The sequence below is a fragment of the Kogia breviceps genome, chromosome 1 (genome assembly GCF_026419965.1).
Source record: "Kogia breviceps isolate mKogBre1 chromosome 1, mKogBre1 haplotype 1, whole genome shotgun sequence".
NCBI classification, from domain to species: Eukaryota; Metazoa; Chordata; class Mammalia; order Artiodactyla; family Physeteridae; genus Kogia; species Kogia breviceps.
Genome location: NC_081310.1, coordinates 149888105 through 149912775, shown reverse-complemented (window position 1 = coordinate 149912775; position 24671 = coordinate 149888105). Strand labels below are relative to the sequence as shown.

General features: G+C 39.5%; 1 protein-coding gene across 7 annotated transcripts in view; it reads left to right on the top strand.

Annotated features, from left to right (window-relative positions):
• The window catches only part of NFIA (nuclear factor I A), a 376913-nt gene that overhangs the window by 229293 nt on the left and 122949 nt on the right, over positions 1–24671 (top strand). For all 7 annotated transcript variants that reach the window (XM_059083370.2, XM_067006876.1, XM_059083380.2 and 4 more), the window contains exons 4-5: positions 6145–6219; positions 23768–23885. In XM_059083370.2, the coding sequence (XP_058939353.1) occupies positions 6145–6219; positions 23768–23885 (193 nt within the window). The remainder of the gene's footprint in view (positions 1–6144; positions 6220–23767; positions 23886–24671) is intronic.

Sequence of the window (24671 nt, the reverse complement as noted above, 5' to 3'; positions counted from 1 at the left end):
TCACTGTCAAATAAAGAGAAAGAGCCTATGACAGAAGGCAAGTCAAGCTGAAGCTCTACTCAACAGTATTGACTGAGCACAGCTGCTAAGTATGGACTGAACTGGGGGGACCGGGAAGAGGAAGGAGCCACTGGCGTTCCCTCCCCTCACGCAGCTCATAAGCCAATGGGGGATTCACCGAAGGAGGAATGAAAATTCCAGGGAGGAACAGTTGATGAGGTCAACTTTTCTTTAGGAGCAGGAGAATATGAGTTCTGTGAGAGCAGTGTCTTTGGGATTTAGCTCAGGGTCTTCATGTCACAGACAGTCCCAAGTACTTATGGAATGTAGATGGCGTGACCATGAGGGAGCTCTTTTCTCTTTGAGGAGCCCAGACCCAAGCATGAAAAGTCCCAGACATTGGCCTGGCTTACCAGTGACGGGACCGTATTTACCATGGGAGAATAGACTAGAGATACACTCGTCCCTCCGTACGCGTGGATGTTGGTTCCAGGCCCGCTGTGGATACCAGAATGCTCAGATGCTCAAGTTCCTTGTGTAAAATGGCACAGTTGGCCCTCAGTATCCACAGGTTCTGCACCCCCTATACGGAAGGCGGGCTGCACATTCTTTGTGGAGAAATGACCTGTGTATTGCAGTTGGCCTACATCTACTGGCCAGATGAGGTTTGATAATTTAGAGCTTGAGAGCCTTTGCTCTTCCAGCAGGACAAACAACCATACCCCCTCATGTACAAACTTTCCTCCTCAGATACATTAACTCTGTTTCATGGACATTTCAACTTTCTTTAAAGACCAGCCCTCCAGATGGTTTGTCTATTCCTTCCCCAACCTCTGAAGGTTCTCCAAGGTTACCTGTGTCTCTGCACATCGAACTTTTTTCCTTTAAGAGGTAGATAGATGTGCAGTCCCTTCATGAGATAAGATTTGGTTCCCATATAATGGCATTTTCCATAATAACTGCTGATATCATCAAGGTAAAGAGAGATGCTTCTCCTAACCACCCATAACAGAATTTAGCTTTTTATATTTCTGCCTCTCTAGAAAGCCTAATCTCTCCCCACTGTGAGTGTGACTGACTCCAGGTATTGAAACCTGTACTCTAATTGGAAATTCATCGAACAAGACTTCAATGAGGGAACTATTTTAGCCATTTTATCTAAAATGAGAAAGAATCTGCTCCTTATTTCAATGTCCTATACAATTGCTCCTGAACAGTAGTTAAGAACTGGGGAGAGTCAGATCAGTGTGCAGTCTAGCTTTTCACCTAAGACATACTTAACAAAAGTATGTTTTGCACTCATTTCTGAGAGGCCCTATTCAAAACATAAATCTTGGGACGTTTTGGGAATGTTTAATCAGCTTTCTATCTGAAGATCTTTTAATGCTAACATCTGAATTCTGAATTACATACTTGAATTTGCCTTTTTATTGTCTTTTCTATTTTTCTCTCATCTTGCAATAAAGTAGAACACCAAGATTGGTGTTATTTCCCTGAAAGTCATTTTTGTGATTTGGTTTGTGTTAGTAAGAAAGAAATACTAATCTGCTCAGGTTTGCTTAGTAATTACGCTAGCTGTGTCATTTTTTCCATCATTTCTCAGGTTTCATTTCTCGTTGCTGTCTTCTTCTAGAGTCCATCACTGGGTTTCCAAATAATTGAAGGAACAAAACCAGTTTCATAGTCATTTAAAGTTACATGGAATGTTTACACTGGCCTTTCCTTGGGGACATATTCTAAGCATGAAGTAGTCAAGGCAATCTGATAATCTCATGATACTGTAAAGGGATGGTTGCTTCAGAATTTGTGAAATAATTCTACTCTTTATTGTTATTTTTCTGGTTATTGTACATTGACATATTTCATCTTCTAAATTACACATATTCTATTAAAATGGCTTTAGGAGGCAGGTTGCTGAAAGGGGAAGGAGGATCCAATTGTTATTTTTGCAGTGACTTTCAGGGTGACACAAAATCCTAGCTTTAGTGTGGGACTAGATGTTTTTTAGCCCCTTATGTCCGTTATATAATGCTGCCCTTTATCTCCATTTTTATTTGGTCTCCCCAAAATATTAACCATAATCACAACAATAGCACACTCCCAGACATTTCTCATCAGGGAAACTGATAGCACCATCTCGATTGGAAGCTTTGTCTAAGTGGTTTGCCCATCCTGTCCTTGTCCTGTTTAGTTGGGAGGAACTATTTGGATAGTTCATTTTGATAGTTTTCAGGTGCACGTTGGCTTGATTTCATTGCTAGGGGTGAGAGAGAAAAAGAGACAGAAATAAGAAATTCTGTTAACGTTCTTATAAAAAAGGAAAGAAAGCATATTGAACCCAATTTGAGTTGTGTTCATTCAGAGGCATGTCTGGAGTGCGTACTGCATACCAGCTACCGTGTTAGGACCTGAAGGGCTGGAGATGCAGAAGATGCTCTCTCTCCCGGCAGAGGGCTCACAGTCTAATATGAGAAAAAGACAAAATTACAATTCAGTATGCTAAGTCCTAGGTTAGAGCTTAGTACACCAGGAGAATATTGAGAAAAGAGAAAAGAAGTCTTCGCCAGCGGTGGGGGTAACCAGGGAAGGCTTTTGGTAGAGATGACAACAAAGCTGAGATTTAAAGGACAGGTAGGAGGTGGACAAACAAAGGGTATGAAGGACAAGGCAATTCAGGGAGGAGCATGTATTCCCTTAGACCAAGAGGTAGGGCTGGAAGAGAAAGACAAGAGATAGAAAGTGAGCCGGAAGAGGAAAACAGAGCGGGTGTGGAGGTCGTACGCCACATGAAGGAGTTTGTACTGAACCCTGAACGCTCTGTGAGGCCCTTGCAAGATTTCTGACAGGACAGTGAGCTCTGAACACATTGCGTTTATCTCAGATTCCTCAACACCTTGTTCTTTTCAACCTCAGGGCCTTTGAATATGCCAATCCCTCTGCCTTAAGAGCTCTTCCTCCTTCTTTTCCGGGCTGTCTCCTTAGTATCTTTCAGATGTCAGCTCTTAAGAGAGACCTTCCCTGACCACCGTTTCTAAAGCTTTTCTTATTTGTTTCCTTCATATTATTTATTCCCTTTATAATTTTTAAAGTAATTCATTTGTTTTAGATTTTCAGCTGTGTCTAATCCTACTCTGTAAATTCCCTGAAGGTAGGGACTGTGTCTCAAACCCTTGGCCCAATGCCAGGCACACGGGAGGTGCTCAAGAAGTATTTGCTGAATAAATGAATGAATCATCAGATTTGCCCATCAGGGAGACAGCCCTGGCTGCACAGTGGGGAGCAGACGAGAGGGGAAGCCAAGACTGATGACAGAGAATGTAGGAGGTTGTCCCATCATGCTAGTGAGAAGTAGGAAGAGCCAGGGCCACAGTTGGAAGGGAGAGATGGAGATATACATGGAGTGAAGAAACAGTATGAAATGGAATCAGTGGAGATTCGTTGGATGTGGGTGTTTGTAAGAAGCATGATTCAGGGATGACACCAAACATAGAAAATGAGATGAAGAGTGGATGGTTCATTGAAGTAGGGAATTCAGAGAGTTAGAACAGGTTTTTGGAGAGAAGAAAAGGAACTCGGCTTTGGACATGTTGGGTCTGAGGATACCCGTGGGCTATCTGGATAGAAATATCTAATAAACATTTTGATTTATGGGTTTGGAGCCCAGGAGAGAGATCTTGGCAAAAGATAAAGATTTGAGAGTCATTGGCCTATAGATTCATTCATGCACTGATTCAACAAATATGCACTTACTAACTGCTGTGTCCCAAGTATTAAATACAGTGGTGAAGCAAGCAAACATTTTACTAGTTTCACAAATATCACAGTCAAGCCTGGTAGCTGATATCATGGAAATAAAGAAAATAACATAGGGAATATATATATAGGGAGAGATGAGTACAAATGCTGGAGAACACCAGTATTTAAGAGGTGGCCAAAGAAAAGGAACAATCAGGAGAGGATGATGGTTTGAATGGGTGAACACTCAGGTTTCCCCCTCCCAAGTCCTTATGCTAAACTAAACTAAGTTTTCAAAATAGATTGGTTGCTTTTTCCGGTGGCAGGATTAAAGTACGTTCACATTCACTCTGTTCAGAAATTCATTTTAAGTCATCCTTAAAATAAGGAATTTCACAGGTTGGAACTGAAACAAGTATCAGCCCGCAAGCAAGTGACGCAGACAGAGATGAGCAAGAGCTGGAGATCAACCCAGATTTTCCCACTCAGCTCTGAATTTCCTTGCTATTGTTATATGGGTCTTAAGTCAAACTTAACATACGTTGTGGTTGGATTTCCTTTGTTATTGTCTGTGGGATAAATGTGATGTTAACGTTGTCACAGTAGAAAGAGATATTATGCTGTTTTGCCAAGACTTTGTTAGATATATTTATTTATTTATTTATTTATCTGTCTATTTATTTATTTATTTATTTATTTTTACTTCTCAGTTCTTTTAACCCGAGGCAACACCTCAGGCACTTACCAAGTAGAAGTCAACTAAATACCTGGGTGTGGGTTGTTTCAAGAGGTGAAATTTCTTAGGCACTTCTTCAAATGAACTTTGCCTTTTTAAAAAAATTGTGGTGTACATACATGATTCTTTTTTCTTTTTTTATTAAGATATAATTGGCATAAACATTCTGTGAGTTTCAAGTGTACAACACAATGATTCAGTTTGTATGTATTGCGAAATGATCACCACAATAAAGTCCAGTTAACATCCATCACCACACTTCATGTCATTTTATTTTAAAAAAGCAAGTTATGATTATTGCATATTCTAGAAATTAGAGCTGCTTCATCTAAAATATCATAGATTGTATGTTTGATATAAAAGTTGACTGAAAATTGTCTTTTAATTCTCAGCCAAAACATCTTTCTTATGCAAAAGTCCAATGTAACCAAAAGAAAAAGAATAATTTTGTAGGTCCATTTATAATTCTACAAAGCATGGTGATTTTTTTTGCATGTGTTTATGGGCATGATATTTAACAAATTTATTGGTGCATAAACTATGCCACAGGTAAACTTGCTTCCTTTTAGTAGTGGGCAAAATCTTGCTTTTATCAATAACATAAATCTTATTTATGGATTGTTTGTTGTACATTCAGACTAGTCCAATTTCTTACATTGCATTTCTTAAAGGTATGTTTCTTATTTCAAAGAACACTTATTTAAAAAAAAAATCCCTTCAGCCAACTACTTTTCCTTGACCCTAATTTTAAAGCAGATTACACTAGCCCTATAAACAGATCCCTCAATTTGATTCTACCTGTGAGACTCAGAATCAGAAAACTTTAGAGGCAGAGAGGGAAATGACATTCATAAATTATGTATTCCTTGCCATTTATAAATATGTTCCTGTATATACCATAAAACTAAATAAGCAGTTGACAATTAGATGTAATATCAGATATCTTAAAGGAAATTAATTATATCCAGCAAAAATAAAGCAGATACAGAAATCAAAGAATAATTCATTTTGAACAATTAATTTATTATCTTTTCTCAAAAAATAAGGTTCAGCCCACCCCCTCCACAAAAAACTCTTGTCTCAAAACAAATATAAAGTTTTATTTGTGCTCAAAAGAATTTGTGTTTATGTTTCAAGGGTTGGGGCTTGTCTTTTGCAGTCTGACTTCTTAAGGATTCACGCTATGGTGCCTGTAGAAATGAAGGGGGAACATCTTTAAATCTTGTTTGGTTTGAAGGAATGGATAGCTAATCCCAATCAGATGTTTCTTTAGAGAACAATGTTTAAAAACTGTTAGGGAATTTAGCTATCCTAGCTGATTCTTAGGTAGGCTGTTTTCATCCCAGTTGTGAAGGTCTCAGAGGTCAGCCAAGGTAACCATTTATTTTAAATCATCTTTTGTTTCAGATTTCCTGTTGAACTTTTTTTTTTAACCATTTCAAAAATCACCCAGTTGTTGTGTCATAGCTTTCTATAACCTCTAGATTCAAAGATTCAAACCAAAAAACCATTTACGTAACTAAATGACTATACCCTCCTACGTGACTCTAACTAGAGCAGAATATGAAATTAGACTTCACATTTTTTAATCACAATGAAACTAATATTTGAAATTCTCTTGTCAGATGTCTTCTATTTATGACACTTCGCTTCTTTTGTTTTTGTTTCCCCAGGACATTTGGGCTTCCAGGACAGTTTTGTCACATCAGGGGTTTTTAGTGTGACTGAGCTAGTAAGAGTGTCACAGAGTAAGTATAATTTTGCTTTGATTTGGTACAGATTTGCCTTGGGTTTGTGCTTACCTTTTGCCTAGGCCTCCTAAAGACATAAATACCTTTCAGAATCTCCTTTTCGTACTCCCACTGGAAGAATTTTGCCACGTAGTTTGTTTGACAGCCAAGAATTTAAGTCAGGAAAAATTAATATCATTTTAATGTGAGACATAGGGAAAGAACTGAAATCCTGAGTGTCTCACATAGTCCCTAGTCTATAGTGTGAACCTGTTTTAAAAAAATTGAGCCTTCCCGGATTTCTAAGAAATTCTGAGATTTAAAAGAATTTGTTTTTGACCTTTAAAGAATGCTAATGCCCTTAGCATGAGTGACACCGGGCAGCATGATCATTACCAGCTTGTCAATAATCACCAACAACAGTGAATTAAGAGTGCCTGTCACCACCCTGTTCCATTGATCAAAGGGCCATTGATTGTATTTTTGCTATGACATAATCCAGACAGTCCAAGGAGAAAGTATAGGATTCTCCCTCTCCCTCCCTCCACCCCATGTGAACACCCCCCCACACACACACACTGTTGCCTTCCCACAAAAATATCTCTTTGTTTTTATTTAAAACCATACCTATATTACCCCTGAAACTAACGTAATGTCATACATCAATTATACTTCAAAAAACTAATAATAATAATTTTCATCACGTTTCAAACAACTTTGCAGGCCTTGTAAAGATCATAGGCCTTAGGCATTGTGCCTATTGTGCTTAATGGATTAAAATAAAAGTTTTTGGCTAACATTTAAAAAAGCGTATCCACAATGACTATGGTGTTCTAGGTCCCAATACCAAGGAAAAATATACTAAATATTAAAATTTTATTTTTTATCCCCCTTCAACTTCAAAATACCACTGGTGGATAAAATTTACATTGTTGAAATTGGTTTCAGGCTGCATCAAATTCTTTGTGGAATGAGGTGGAGTAAAAATAAATATTTTTATTTCAAGTTCATACCCTCCATTCACTGTACTGCAGTCTTGGCAAGCTTGACCGAATAAGCAAGTCAATCTCATGACAAGATGTCAGGTCAAGCAAGCAAAGCCATCCTGATCTCACAGACTCAGGTTCTATCTGTTCTTATTTCTTAAAAATCCAGAAAGTGGGATACAAGGTGTGGGCAGGGGATCTGAGGGTGGAGGGAGAGTCTATCCACCAAGCACTGTGCTAGGTTTTCATGTATGTTACATAAAATTAATCCTTGCAATAAACATGTGAGATTAAGAAATTACTCTCATTTTTACAAATGAGTTAAATCGAGGGTCTAGTTAAGTCATTTTTCCAAAATCAAACAAGTGGGTAAAAGGTTAAGCTAAGTCTGTGTAGCACTAGAATCTGTACTCTTAGACTAGCCCAAAGGAACTTGAAGAAATCTACAACCTGAGACTAGACAGGGAAAAACAGCAGGAAGGTAACCATGGGTGTTAGAATTCTACAGTCGGGAACCCTTGGTTAATGCTGGGATGTTCTGGTGTAGGGTCAGAACCCTAAAGAATGAAGCATTATGAGCAGCAAGTTATGACTTGGAATGGCGAAGTTGCTGCCATATGATGAAGTGTGCTTAGAGTACCAACCAGCGCGCTGGAGAGAAGATTGCCTTGTTAACTTGGAGGATATATACTGCCCTAGCACAGCTGATGACCCAGTTATTTGCCATAGACAAATAAAAATGCATTTGTATGTATATTTTTTTACTTTTTAAAGATTGTTAAAAGGTGGTCATCATCGTACATTTTTCTTGCAATTTTAATAATAATAGTAATATAGAGTATATGTATTACAGTATAACTGTCCTAATGGCATTACTGGGGCATACATTCATTCATAGAGCCCTTACTGGGATCTAATCATAGCCTTAATGAGTGAAAAGAAAACCCTTTAAAGATTGGTGCACAGGACCTTTTTTATTCTACCCTTGCTGCTGTAATACGTACATTTAGTCCTTCATTACTGTCAGTGTCCTGAGGCCTGGGGGTTTGTATGTGAAGGTCCACACTGCTCAGAACCATCTCCAGAATCTCATCCTTCTTCCACTGTCTCTGTGTCCCTTTAAGGTCTTATATCCCAAGCCTTATCAGTTCCCAACTGGACTAGATTTCCATTCAGTCTACCACACGTGGTTGCCAAGGGAATTCTCCACCTGCCTTCACGATGGCCAGGGGGTATGGCCAGACCACACACTGAATCTACAGAGGGACCTGGTTTGTTTCCTGTCCCTGTTTAGAGGGCTGTGTTGCTGACGCCTGGCATGCTGAACATCCTTCGGCTCTTGAATGCTTTTCGATTCTGTACACTGCTGTGTAATTGCTCTAGGACTCACTCACACGTGCCCTCATGCTGACTGAAACTGTTTGGCAAGAGTGGGACTGGGTTGTGTCAGCTCAACCATGGCTTCTGGCCAAACTGCCACCCAGAGCCCCCTCCCTCCTGCAGATCTTTAATCCAGGTTTGTTCAGGGTCTGTGTCTCAAGATTGCCTTGGCTGATGAGGGAAGGGTCCCCCAGCTCATGTTTCCTCACCCACACACCTTTCAGAAAGACGTAGCACTCGGACCACATGATGGAGTCGAAATCCTTACCCGTTCCTTACGGCGCTGCCCACCTCCCCACATTAGAAGAGCTAAGCATCCATTCTAGAGGTGCAGTGGACACTTTTTGCAGATAAGTGGGGCTGGGGTGCATTCTGTAACCTTGAGATAGAAATACGCTAACTGGCATGTAAGTTGATTAGGTGCATGATGTTAGCCCTGGTAGGAGCATAATGTAACATATGAAAGATTACAGTAGCCAGCATTTATCAAGCATACGCCAAGTACCAGGCATTGTGCTAGGCACCATTCAGTCCTCCCATGGTTGCTGTTATTGTCCCTTTTTATAGATGAAGGAGTCGGTGATGCTCAAAGTTAAGAAATTGGCTCTTTTCACTTGACTGTACTCAGCTAGCTGCCTGTAGACACTTTTGTCATGACCTCTCCTATAACTGCATTATAGAACTAAACAATCCAAAGATTCTGTGCTTTTATTAAATTATCACTTCTTGGGCTTCCTTGGTGGCACAGTGGTTAAGAATCTGCCTGCCAATGCAAGGGACACGGGTTCAAGCCCTGGCCTGGGAAGATCCCACATGCCACGGAGCAACTAAGCCTGTGCGCCGCAACCACTGAGCCTGAGCTCTAGAGCCCACAAGCCACAACTACTGAGCCCACGTGCCACAACTACTGAAGCATGTGCGCCTAGAGCCCGTGCTCTGCAACAAGAGAAGCCACGACAATGAGAAGACCTCTCACCACAACAAAGAGTAGTCCCCGCTCGCCACAACTAGAGAAAGGCTATGCACAGCATCGAAGACCCAATACAGCCAAAAATAAATAAATAAATAAATTTAAAAAAAAAAAAAATTATCACTTCTTATTAGAGTTGATAAACTTTTCAGTTGTTAATATGTGCATCAAAGAAAAGTTTAAATGATTTTCAGGTAAACCAAAACAAGTAAAATACTTAATTACAATTTTTTTGCTGGATTTGTTTTCAGGTTCAATTTTTTTTTTAATGAACAGACTTTCAATATCGCTTCCTCCCCAGTTTCCTGTATGATTAACATCTTTTGTTACTGTGGTACATTTATTATAATTGGTGAGCTGATATTGATACATTATTATTAACTCAAGTCTGTAGTTTACATTAGGGTTCATCCTTTGTGTTGTACATTCTATGTGTTTTGACAAATGTTTTACAGTATCATATAGAATAGTCTATTACAGTATCATTATTACACTATTACAGTATCATACAGAATAGTCTATTACAGTATCATATTATTACATGATTACAGTATCATACAGAATAGTCTATTACAGTATCATATTATTACACGATTACAGTATCATACAGAATAGTCTATTACAGTATCATACAGAATAGTCTATTACAGTATCATATTATTACACAATTATAGTATCATACAGAATAGTCTATTACAGTATCATACAGAATAGTCTATTACAGTATCATATTATTACACAATTATAGTATCATACAGAATAGTCTATTACAGTATCATATTACACTACTACAGTATCATACAGAATAGTCTATTACAGTATCATATTACTACACTAGTACAGTATCATACAGAATAGTCTATTACAGTATCATATTATTACACAATTATAGTATCATACAGAATAGTCTATTACAGTATCATATTACTACACTATTACAGTATCATACAGAATAGTCTATTACAATATCATACAGAATAGTCTCACTTCCTTACAAATCACGTGTACTCCAACTAGTCATTTTCCCACTCCCCCAACAAATGATCTTTTTACTCTTTCTCATAGTTTAGCCTTTCACCTGGATATTTCTAATGGCCTCAGTGTCTTAGAATTTCTTCCACTGTGCTGCACATTTCTTCTTAACTTCCTCCTGTCTATCCCAGCCCCACCCAGTCCCCCCAGTCACACCTGTGACCACATACGTGGCCCAGAAATTTCACACTAATGGTGGCCTTAGCTTGAAAATTTTCCCTCTTTCTGGATCTTTCGAATTCAGTTTTTAAATTTGCTAATACAAATATTGACATTCCCGAGGTTTCCAGTTCGTTTCTGTTTTTAGTTTTCCTCCTTTCAAATTTAATAGAGGAGGGAGATGCTATTTCAGTATTTCCTCATGAGGATTCACTGAAATAACTGTGCTAAGTTTGTTGATTATAATCGTGTTACTACAGGGTGGCCATGGCCGAGAAACTCAAGAGAAAGCTGCTGGCTTAGCCTTGCACATTCAGAGGTGAGGGTCAGGCGACAAGGTTGCTTGACATGAAATCATCCCGCTCAGATGCACGGGGCTGTTGGAATCAGGCCCTCCTGCTGCAATCTCCCACCAATTCCCCTCTTACCCTTGCCTCCTGCCTGCCTACCTTTTAATTTTTTGCATCATCCAGACTCCGTGAAAGGCAAGAAAGGAGAGTTCTGTTTCTCTTAGCAGCAAAGAGAGTACTGTAGCATAAAAGTAAATGTATATTCATTCTCCTCCTACCTTTTCCCCCATGTGCTAGGACCATCTGAAAGTAGTTCTGGTTATTTATTACTTTGTTCCGGGGGAGGGAGGGCGACATACAGACCACTAGACACGTTGCCAGAGAGAGAGAGAAGTCTTCTCTGCTCTGGGGGAGGGGGTTTATAAGTGCTAACGATGAGGTTCAGAATCATTTAAGTTGTTTTAGCATAAGACTGTGAGGAAAGAGACAGGAACCATCTGTTGAAATGGCTCTTACATGATGCTGCATTTTCAAACAAAGCCTTCTAGAAGCATTTTCAGATGGGTCTCTTTCCCATGAAGTTGCTACAAAGAGAGCCCACTCTACTGGTGGCTAAATGGTGCTGCTTAGATAGCTCTCTGTCAGCACCCTCTCTTGTTTATTTTGCACCAGTGTTTTCCTCAAAGTGTGTGCTTTGAGGCTGTCAAATATCCTTCCTGGTATGCACCCAGAAAGTACTCCCGAAAAAATCCACTACTTCTGCCCATATCCTCCTAAAGTGCTGACTCTTTTATTTGAAGTTGGTGGAGTGACTCTGAAACCTTAAATACTTCACTGGGAAAGAGGAAAACCGCAAATACACACAGGCCATTGTGACTCTGGCCTGACGGGTTCTAATTTTCTAGCGGTGGTTTGTACACCCGAGCTGGCTGCAAGGGTTAAGTAAACTTCGTGGCTGGGTATGATTTCATGGCCCTGGAATTTTGAAAAGCCAGGGTTCTCAGTACACTGTGGCCAGCCTTAGAGTCTTTGGGTGTGAAAACCACTCTCAGTTACCCAGACTGATTTTGGGTTCCTGTTGCATTGCTGCAGAATCTATTAAAATCCAGCAGCTGAATCGTCCTGGCTCTGCCACAAAGCTAGGCTGCTGGGTGGCTACAGGATTCCCGAGTTGTTTGTCAATGGAGAGTGAGAGTGAATGGAGCAAGGCATATGCCTCAGCCTGGCATGAGGTGGCACCCTAGTGGCTGTTTTCTGCCTTAGAAATGTGCACTCTTTCTGTATTCTTACACGAGAATTGTCATTAAGATCCAAATTGCAGTTCATTTGTAAAATTCTTTTTTAAGTCTCTAGGTCCTTTGTGTGTCTCTGGGGGCCCATATCCACACCCTTGGACTTTCTGACCAGCAATTTAGTAGAAACTATTGCCAGTAGTCTAACCTGCCATGATGGCGCTACTACAACAGAATTAACCTGGCTCCAAGGTACAATAAGGAAACGAAGATCTTTGGTAGGGACAAGCCCAAACTTGAAAATTACGAAACGTTCCTGCAAAGAAGGACTCATGAGGAAATTGGTGTAGGATAAGGGATTTCGGATGTCCTAATCCTTTGGGGTGCCATTTATTTGCCAGATTTTAGGTCTTTGTTAAAGTGGAATAGATTTGAAACTTTCTTTTCTGAATAGGTGGCCTGTTGGTTCACCTTTGATCATGGCATTGGAAATTATTTTTAAAAATAAGGTTATATTCTTACGCAAGCTCTTCTTTCGAAAGAAACCATTTGGGCTTGAACATTAAAGAAAGAAACAAAAAGATTATAATAAAAAATACACTGCAGCCCTAGCATGAACAGTGGCTGTGACCTTGCCTCTTGTTTGCCATTACACAATTCAATGGCAGTCCACTCAAACTATGCTCTCGATCAATATCCTATTAAAGCAGCACAAAAAGTCTCCATAAACTTAGTGGTTAGCTATGTTTATAAATGGAACTCGGCATAATTAGATGGTCAATAGCAGGCTCTACTAGTAATTTTAAAATGAACATCACACATTTTCTATCTGTAGAAGTCAATGGCACCTCTTCCAGAGTAAGGGTATCGTGTGCAGCAGACAAAAGAGTAGGAATCCCTTTAAAAAAATCATAATGCCTATCTCCAGAATGCCGTTTTCCAAGAAAACCTGTTACATTATGGAATAGAAAACACTGATTGGCCCTATATATTTTTTCATTTGCCTGTCTAAGCCACCTTATTCTGAATATACTATGACATTGCAAATGTTTTATTTTCTAGTTTTAATCAACCCCTCATGGAGATATAAAATAATAAATATTGCCATACTCTTAGGAAGAAAAATACCAGTCTGGCTGGCTTAATTTAGTGGGTTTCCTCTACTATAATTCAATAAATTTTCAAAATAAATACTGAGATTGAATTGAATTACTTCAAAAGGATGTTTTGTTGTATCATTTTTTTTCTTTTAATTTTCTTGACATATTTGGGGTGAATATTTGGACAGTAAAGCTGGCAACAAATGGAATGAACTGGCGGTAGCAGAAATTTTCGTCAACTACTCTTTCTTCTGAATCCCGGCTCACAGTGTGTGTGGCCAAACATGATATTTTTTTCTGTGCTACTCTCCTCACCCACTAGAGAAAGAGCCACATAAAGTAAAAGGTGCTCCCACCCTTACCTACAAATTGAAATGTGCATATACCTTGTGTTTGGTGTGGGCTCTGGCAGCCGTGTTATGACCACCATGTCGGCTGAAATTAGAGCTATGATAAGAACAAGCTTATGACATCAGCAGACCCATCAGCCAATTCTGTGCATGAAGGTCTTGTCCTTTCTGTTATACTCATACCCCTACAGCCTTCCTGGTTAGAGCTGGCAGTGAGTTCTCATAGCAAGATTTAGAGGGCCTCTTGTTTTCTTTCCTTAGATGAAGCTCCTACTAAATTTACCAGACTATGAACATTTTTATTGTAAAGGTTTGACTCAGGGAGAAGCAAAACACATAACACCTTGATGTACATACTATTTTGTTATCACGATCTCTTTTCATATATTCATCTATTTCTCATCTTTTCTAGGTAATTTTTTCTTTGGATAATATATTATATAAAATCTATATGCAAGATGGCATAATGGTATCATAAAATAGTCCAGGATAATAGGTTTGGGGATCTGGCCTTACCAAGTGACTTTGGGCAACATTTAATCCCTCTCAGCTGTGTTCTCCTGATAGGTAACCATCATTTATTCAATCAGCAAAGATTTATTAAGTACCAATTGTGTGCTGGGTCTAAGTCTGAGTGCTGGAAATAGAAACACCTTTCAGAATCGATAGCTAGTGGGAAGCAGCCCCATAGCACAGGAAGATCAGCTTGGTGCTTTGTGACCACCTAGAGGGATGGGATAGGGCAGGTGGGAGGGAGACGCAAGAGGGAGGAGATATGGGGATATATGTATATGTATGGCTGATTCACTCTGTTATAAAGCAGAAACTAACACACCATTGTAGAGCAACTATACTTCAATAAAGATGTTAAAAAAAAAAAGAAAAAAGAAACACCTTTCAGGAGTGTTTCAAGGATGAAGTGAGAAAATGTCAAGAGTCTAGCACATAGTAGATGCTCAACAATGGTAACTACTATGATTATTATTGAACAAAGCCTCTGTCCTCGATCTTTTACTCAGAGCTGATCCTTGAGTTGCCCACCCTATCAGCAAATTTATTGAAAATGTGTGTGTGTGTGTATCTGTGCTGAGTGTGTGTATGTGTATAAATTAAGAAGGACTGATTTTAGAATTCATGTTCTAAAAATCAGTTTATTACAAGGACCATTCTAGTGACCCTTTCAGAGTTAGTAATTCTAGTAGAAAAAGAGCATGCCAATACTAGATCTAATTCATCTGCTTTAGGAAGCCAGAAAATTCTTATTCCACACGTTTTCAGCCAAAGCCTATGTTTCTGCATTATTCTTGGAATTTCTCTTCCAGGGTATAGAATGGATAACAAGATGTTTAAAAATTCTCGGTCTAACATTGACACGTTAACAACTTTTTAAGTGGCCAGCCACACCATGGTTATTTTTATCAGAGTTTTTCAAAGTATTTGGTTCTATAGTATTTGAAAATTTTGCTTTCTCTTACATTATGGATGTAAAAATTCCAGTATGCTGGAGGTCATTGCTGCCAGTTGGTTTTTAGTAAATCTTCATTTATGCACTCATAAGCCGCAATTTTTAAAGAGCAGATATTCATATCCAATAGGTAACATTGGGGAACTAAAAGGCATTTGGGGGCTTTCCAAAAGCCTGACACAATAAGACTGCAAATATTATTGAGATTTTGGCTGGAATATATTGTCCTCACTATAACTCTTAATGATTACAAAGACTGTTGCTGATGACCCTATAGGCATGTCTAGGATGAGATTGAGGGGGTTCACACTCAGGAAAGCCACATATTAGGTCAAATACTGGGAACTGAGTTAATCCAGTATGTGATTGGTGTGAGGACATATTAGCACCCAGAATTTTTCAATAGATGGAGAAGAGAAAAAATTAAACAGTTCTTGGTGAAAACAGTGAGAAGTATTGCAGACAGCTGGATTTGTAGGTTGTTGAGATGGAACTCTGTTGACATAGTTTGGTTTCCTAATTGCTAATGGTCAGATAGTCCCAGTGCACTCTTGGTTAAGGAGCTTATGTTTAGAAGCCCATCCTTGGTTTATAGATCATTGTGGTGAAAAGACCTTTTAGGCTGTCATATCTGTTCCCTGTCAGAGAAGACTTAATCCCATGGCTGAAGCTGTATCATATTTTAAACGGGTACCACATTTGACCTCAACCAAAAAGCCAAGAAGAGATGATACTCTAAAATGCAGAAAATCAATTTCAGTCCCAAAGGCAGAAGCCACTAATGCAAGAGATCTGTCAGCATTGCTCACCCCGCTGTGGGTTGCTCTGCAGGACCAGGTGTCAGGCCCTTCACCCAGTGAAGCACTGCCTGCCACTCTAAAGACCTGCAAAAACAAAGAAGGGAGGAGGAGGAGATAGTTGTTTTGCCAGTTAAGTGGTAGGTGATAAATATTTCTCTATTTAAATCTTACTGAATCCCCCTCTGTTTCTTTGGGCAGGTATCTAGAGATATCTGGGTTCAAATCCCTGCTCTGTCACATGTTTAGCTATGTGATCTTGATCATGTTACTGAACCTCACAGCTCCCTTTTCACTTCTAAATGAGAAGAATACAAGTGCATATTCCATGTCCCCATGCAAGGTTGAAATGAGATAATTCAGGTAAAACACCTATCCCATTGCCTGGCTCTTAATAGATACTCGATAAGTACTAGTTCTTCACCATTTTTCATTAACAAGCTCATATAATTTTAGTTCAACTCAGTAAACATTTGTTGCATGTGAATATATGAAGCATCCTTCACAGTGTGCTGAGAATACAGAAATAAGTAGGAGACAGTTCTTTCCTTTATAGAGTAGATATGTAAGTTTACTGAGCTCCAAGACTGGACTTTATGGCGATAAAGTGCCTGAATACACTTTATTTACAAATTGAACTCACAGTAATTATCTATCAAAGATAAACCATCTTCATGGCTCATAGTGGGGAGGAAGAGGGTATCAGTGAATGGTTCCTATTTTCGTAAAAGGAAAATATTGTTTTAGAAATAAAAATTCCTCTATTTACCTTCTTTGCCACCACAAATTTACATATTCCTTACCCTGTGTCCTCAAAACGTGAATGTGTGAAAACAGTGCTCTGTGTTAGCTGCTTTTGGCACCTAATGCTACATTTCATAATGAAACATTGCTTCAATCTTATAATAGCAGGGAAGTTCATTTTCACCTAGAGGGAAACCCTTGCTTTGGTTCAGTGCCTTTCTTTTATGTTCCATTCTGGAAAAACATACTCCAAGCCTGCATTGGGTCAGACCTTTCAGAATGGAAGAGTGGGGAAAGGAGATCAGCACACGGTTTACAGACTAGAAATCTGCTTGGCAAAGGAGTTGCTGAAGACCGTGGCGTAGAAGCTGCAGAGAAAGTACCTTTATGATTGATTTGCATTCAAGTCAGACTGACTGCCGTGTGGTCATTTTTCTAACCCATAACTGCTCACACTGCAGCAGTCTGCTATCTGCAGGGTGTCTGAATTATAGCAGTCTATGTCCGTGTTCCCTCTTATACAAATTACTTACACTGGTTTCTTTTTCCATGCAAATTCATCAGTTTTACAGCCCTTCAAAGCCACAGTCAGGAAACTCTGGCCGAGAGCACAAATTGATAAAATGAGTTAATTTTACTATACTTACTTTTTTCTTTCTAAGAGCCCTCTCTCATAAGCAGTGTTCAGGAAGCATATTACGGTAAAAGGAAGATAACAAAGGAGTTGAATTTTCTTGCCACAAATTACTTTCCAAGTTAATTCCCTTTAACGATGATTCCAGATTTGCTTGAGTTTTCATAGCATTGTGCATTTACAACTGTGCCTTTGATAGAAAGAAGAACAAGTATTTTCCCATGTTCACTCCTTTTGTGCCAGTGACATGGACTTTCTTAACAAGATCTGTGCCGCTAGAATGCAAAACAACACTAAATTGTGCTGGGCCCATAGAACTGTGTGCTGTTGTTGGACTTTCCCCCCACCGCCTCAGTCTTAAAGTACAAGTTCCCAAAGTCTCAGTGAGTACATTAGAATATGTAATCTAGAGAGAAATAAACCTCTCTCTCTTTTTTTTTTTTTTTCAATAGTTATTTTACAAGTTGGAAATCCAGCACTAAATGCTGATAGTCTTTTTTGGGGGATACCTATTAGCCAATATTCCATCTTCTTTAGTTGCCATGCAAATTTGAGGAAAGACCAGCTATGACTGTTAATCTTTAAAATGTAAACCCCACGAAGGCAAGGGTTTTTATTTATCTTGTCCACTGATGGATCTCAAGCATCTGGAGCAGAGCCTGGCATATTAAAGGTTCTCCATAAATATTTGGTGAATTCAACTGAATGCAGCCTCTCAAGAGAAGATGTGCCATTAGCCATAGGCTGGCCGCACTAGTCATTTAGTTAATGCTCCCCGCTGATTCCCATTGAACAAGTTGTGAACTCAGTGCACTGTCATCTCCCAGGCAGAGTAGCTTGAAATTTTGGATAGAGTTTTTTGTTTTGTTTTTTTTTTTCCCATCATCTTCTCTTTCCAGCAATGCAAGCCTGAGCAGATTGTCTCTGGTGGATGGCAGAAGTTCAATAACCACAACCTTATCCAACTACTAATGTGTACAGAAGAGCAGGTCATTAAGAGGGTTGACTACTAAAGTAACCCCTTTCTTCCAATTGCCCACATTACTGTAATGATTCCTTAACAGCAAACCGTTCACTAAGAAATGACACAAAGACTACATTCTACTCATGACAGGAAAGAAGGGCGGGGGGAGGGGGATGAATGACTTAGGAATAACATCTTAAGAGACAATTCCCCAACGTTAACCTTTGGAGGAAAACTCCTCGGTGGAACAAAATCCACAAATACTTCAGGCTGGAGTAATCACAGCGGCGCTTAAGAGATTTGAAGAGCCGGTTCTCACTATTTATTTGTATTTACAGATTTCCGAGTGTCATTTTGCACTGCTTAAAGTTTGGGAGGGGGGTGCAAATGGAGAGGGAGGGTGTAGTTATTTACTCTTCTTAATTCAAAGTATATTTACTGATCATCAGCTGTTTGGGAACATAAAAGAGGCTGTGAGATCTGTAGGATTAAAGGCCATCTGGTATAAGGCCTCTGACTTCATGACCTAGGAAAGTTACTAAACCTCCTTGTGCCTCAGTCCTTCCTAGTGGTGTTGTACGGATTAAATAGGATGAGGTGCTTAAAACTCTTAGCCCAGTGTCTGCCCAAAAGTGATGCTTAGTAAATGTTAGTCCTGGTTGTTGTGAGGGTGATAGCTGTAGCAGTGATGGGTGGTGCTGGTGGTGAATTTTCACTTTTATCATAATGAATATTAGAATTATGAGGTCCAAAGAGTTTAAGTGACTTAACCAAGTTCTGCAGGTGGTTATTGGCAGAGCTGGACTCTGTTAAAACAAACTCTCCCAGACCCTGACCAGCACTTTTTCTATGCCCTGGGATGTCTATCTTTACAGAGCTCAAATTGCACTCAATCTAGTTGGGTAGAAAATCTTATGTGTGAGTTAATTAAAGAACGATGAAGCCTATGGTCAAGTACGCATGGAGCAAAATTCAGGTTTCACAATATACAGAGCAGACAGGCAATGTTGTAGTCGGTCCAGTCCTTCCTTGACATCCCCACGTTCGATTGGCAGTGGCTAAAATCTCTGCACCACACTTCTGAAGTCATTAGCTTCAGAAGCCCAGCATGACATGCTGGACAGACACCTGACAAATCATTTAACCCTCTCTCGACAACTTATTTCCCTAATTTGCAAAAAGGACATTACACCATCATTAGCTAAGAAGCACATTGTGTTATATACATCTTTTTGATATTTTATATTTATTAGAATAGTATAATCCTTTGCTCATTTATGTCCTTCCATAGTGTATAATTAGAAACATGTCTTTTATACCTGTTTACTATACAGAAAGAGGTGAACAGATACCAATTGTGAAAATTCTATTTTCTTCCTTGACAGTGTAGTTTAGGTCTCCATTCCCTTTCGCCGGGAATCCTGAAACAACCTACCAACTGACTTCCCCACCTCAGGAGTCTTGGTCCCCTTATGCGCATTCTGTATGCTGTCGTTATATTAACATTCCTCAGATTCAACAATTATTTCATCATCCCGCTACTCAGAAAATGTCATGGTTTCCACAGATCACTCACTCACCTCCTACCTCCAAACTTACATACGTACTCTTTTGCTTAGAAACCCTCTCCTATCTCCTTCTGGGCCTCTTTACATCCCAACCATCCTTGAAGGCTCAGCTTAAGCACCCACCCTTCCTGGAGTTAACCCTTTTTTCTGATCCCACAAGCCAGTGGGATCTATTACTCCTTTGAACTTTCCTAACACACTCTTTTCATTTTCCCTATGCGATTTAACACATTCAGCCTTGCATTAGATATTCAGGTATTATTTTATTATTCTGCTAGGTTGTAAACCCTGGGGGGACAGAGATACTACATACCCTTTTATCATCTCAAGTTTAAGGCCAATATTGTACACGAAAGTCAGGGTGGTGCAGCAGGAAAAGCCCTGGTTTCGAGGTCAGACATCCTTGAATTTTAATCCTGGCTCTCTCTCTTTCTTGCCTTTCTGTGATCCAGGACAAGTGATTTAACCTCACTCCAGGGCTTAGTTCTCCTCAGCTAGAAAATGTACCTTTCCTGAAAAGATTGTTTTGAGGCCTAAGTTAGATATAATAAAGTGCTTCTCAAAACATGGCCCCCCAGGTACTCAGAAAAGCCTGCTGAAAGTACACCTTCTGAGTTCTTAGTTACTTGTCAAGGCTCTTCCTGTTCTTCAGATTAGAGGCACTGAGAATACCCAACCCATTGCAAGGATACTTTGTGACCTCTACACTCAGATATAAGGCTTTCTCTCTGGCTGTCACAGTATCACTGAATGAGAATCCACGCCAATAAGCGGACATTCATGCCAAACATACATACAGACAGCACCGGGTGATGTTTCCTTACAAGACTCTTTTCAAGAAGGCAGAATTTAGATGCTCTTTTTTAGATGATAGCTACAGTGTACTAAGTGGATCACAGGAAGTAAATAAACAGGCAAGTTAAGGAACATTTCTGTGGGCTTAATTATTTTTTTATTCTCTCTGAGAAATAGACACACCACATGCACGCATGTAGTTTTCTTCCTTCTGGTTCCCTCGACATTGTAAAAATATAAGCAAGGTAAAAGATATTTTCCAGGGTAGAACATGATAAAGTGTTAAATGGAAGAGCAGCTGGATGTTCACCAGTAGGTGGGGGGCCTCAGACTTCTCTCAGTGGAGTCAAGTCCATCTCACTCATATCTTGCTCTGTCTTTCCTTCCAAGAGGGAGGGAGCGGGGTCATGCAGTTTCCACGGCGCTCCATCCGGCGGAAGCCTCAACCCCATCTTGAAACTTGTGAAGAAAATCTAAATCCAGACCCATGATACTGATTAGCCTTATCCTCTTTTTTAGTTAACAAGAGATGCCAATCTCTAAGCTCCATGAAGGCACAAACATTAAGCACCTATTTTATGCCATGTTACTAAAAGGGATAGTGGTGATCCATGCCCATATTAGAGCAATCCTCTCCCCACCCCATGGCCTATTTCAGACATAAGATATTATGAAATCAAGGGGGAGATTCTGTAAATAAATTTAATATAAAAAGCAAATTTGGGAACGACTAGCAAAATTATTAATTAGAACTCCCTTTACACTTATTGTCAAGCCTAACCATTTGTTTTTGAAGTAAAGGCCTTCCTCCACAGAGCCTGTCATTGAGAAATGTGTCTGAATTTCAGAAAGTATATGTGAATTTCAGAGCTTTCTATTTCTTAGCAGTGACTATTTTTATATAACGATAGTTGCAATTAAGGTTTAGCCATTGCTATTAATCAAACAACTAAATGTTTATTTTAGAAATTGCCGTGTCCTCTCATGCCTTTTCTTGATTCCATAGTTTTATTATGGCTTCACAATTCACCCAGTTTCCCAAGCAGCCGTCCTGGGAATTATTCCATACTCCTCCTTTTCCATTATTACCACACTCAAGAAGTCAATACATTTTCTCCATTCTAACTCCTAAACAGCTGTCACCAGGCTCCTTTCTAGCCCTTGAATTTAGACCACACCCCCAGCTTCTCTTATTTAAATGAACTCCACTGGCCTCCACGGTTTTACTGATTATATTCTTTAACTGCCACCCCTCCCCACTTCAAGCTTACCCTCCTGACAGGTGGTGTGTCCAGCTTATAAGTGCAAATTTGATGACAGCATTCCTATACTTGTTGATTCTCCTTTGACCAACAATCAATTCCATTTGACCAGTGCTTACTGACTTGCTTCCTGGTGTCAGGGATTGTATTAGATACTAACAATATAAACCCAAAAGTCCCCAATGATAGTGGAGTGTGATGTCCTTTAATAGCTTATAAACTTGGGAATCGACTGAACTCAAATTCATGTTCCTTAATAAAACCTACCTACCCTTCATGACCTGACCTTAAATCTCCCCTCTTTTCCCCATGTATTATATATGACATCATATCAAGTTATCAGAAATCCAATCACATTTTATGTTCTCTTACCTTTATAAATACTGTTCCCCCTGCCTAGAATGCCTCCATTTCTCTCAGTTGGGTAAATCCTACTTGTCCTTTTAACATTTTTCCCAGGCATCACATTTACTGAGGCCCTTTTACTCCCTTGAACCTCTTATCCCTCAGCTGGGTTACATACCCACTTCTGTGCAGGCATATCAATTTAGGAATAACTCTAGCAAAGGACTTATCAGACTGTATTGAAATTAATCTGTCAGCCTCACTCTCTAGAGGTGTTTCAGGGTAGGGACCATGTCATTCATTTAAGTGCCTTCCTTACCCAGCACAATTCTTAGCAACAGCAGACTCTGAGTAATCATTTGCTGAAAGAGTGAAAGTCCCTGGTTCATGATTTTCCTAATTATCCTTTCTTCTTATGGATATGAGCCTCTATTTAATTTATTTGTATATCCACTTCTGTGGGCTTAAAACTCTCAAACTAATGCCTCAATACAGAAATATATGCATCTATTGCTCCCACCTTGTGTAATCTTTCAAAAGAACAGATTATTTGCACTTATATAGTTACATCACTGATTTTACACAGAATTGTTTTCCAAGATTGATAGATGTTATTTATTCATTTGAAAATATTTATTAAGCTACTCCTGTAAACAGGATATCCAGGACATAAAAAAGTACAGAGAATCACATCTCCCACAGGGGTCAGCTCTGAAAATCATGTGTTGTCAAAGTTATTTTTAACAGTCCCTTAAATCAGAGGTCGGCAAATTCTTCTATATAAATATTTTCTGCTGTGTGAACCATATGGTCTCTGTCACAGCTACTTGTCTCTGCTGTTGTAGTGTGGAAGCAGAGACAGTATGTAAATGAAGGGGTGTGGCTATTCCAGTACAACTTTATCTACAAAAATTATGGCTCAGGGACCATAGTTTGAGGACCCTGCCTTACATTAGAAGGTGGGACAAATAGTAAAGTAAAGACGTATGCAGGGTGCTGAGGTGATTTGGAGTAAGGAGAAATCACACATTTCTCAGGGCAAGAAATTGGGAATGGGTGGCCTAGAAAGATGAATTTGCAGTTCAAAACTAATTCCAAAATGCGGATGAGTGGAGGCTATCAGGATCAGACAAAATTAGAAAAGCCCAGGGAGTATTTTGTCTGGTCATTCAAGAAAAGTTTCAGACCAAAACGTGGAGGTATTTTTGTTAAAAGCATCCAGGAATGTTGCAACCTTGGTGACAATTTACCATTACAAAAAGAGAAAAGATGAAAGGTATGTTATAAAAAAAGTGTCCTTCCAATGTAGATGATTTTTATTGTCAATATTCTTTTAAGGTCCTAGTTCATTACTGATTATTTTTGATGATCTTACCATATAAATTCAAAAATAAAATGTGTTAAATGCGACACTGAAATATGCTCTCATTGGTCTTTTATTTACAGAACTTACCTGATATTTCTTTCTTTCTTTTTTTTTTTTTTAATTCTAGCACCAATAGCTGCAGGAACTGGCCCAAATTTTTCTCTCTCAGATTTAGAAAGTTCTTCATACTACAGCATGAGTCCGGGAGCAATGAGGAGGTCTTTACCCAGCACATCCTCTACCAGGTAATTTGATTGATAGCTCATAAAGAGGTCATAATTCATAGTTACATACCTTGATTTTAACTCTGGGCCTGCTAGACACTTAGCAGTGTGTCTGTAGTAGTAGAAGATACTAGAAATGGGTTCAGCCCCAGTGGATTTTCAGTCTTGCTGGGGAGAGAAAGCAAATACATATGCAGCATGCATATATGTGTATACACACACACACACACACAGACACTCACACATACAAGTCAGTGAAAAATTGTGTGGCATAGGCTGAAAATAGTTAAAGACAGCTTTATCCAAAAAGAGTGACTTGTGCTCAGCTATAAACTGTAAGCATTGGTCGGGGTTGGTGAGATGGAAAGTAAAGGAATGATGTTCTGGGTGGGGTGAAGACGCGAGCAAAGGCATGGAGGAAGGATGGATGATGAACATAGCAGGTTCTCAGGAAATTAAGGACAAGCCTTGACTAGGGAAAAAGGGGTGTGTTTCGGCTTGTTTGGCAGAAAGCTGACATTGGTGACATCAGTCCCAGTCTCCATGCCCACAACAGACATTACAGCTCAGTCCTAGCTTTTTCCTACTGAGCCCCAACAGGTCTCAAAATCCAGTCTACTGGTGTTGCCCTGTGAGATGCAACCTATTTGATACCCTGGTGTGAGGATGTAAAAGCAAATGCAGTCCCCCAGCAGTGTGAGGCCAGATCATAAACACTGTTACACCGGGAGACCTTTAAAAGAGCAAAGCTAGAAGAAAGAACATAACCAGATAACAATTCTGGGGTTCTTGATCCCCTTGAGGTCA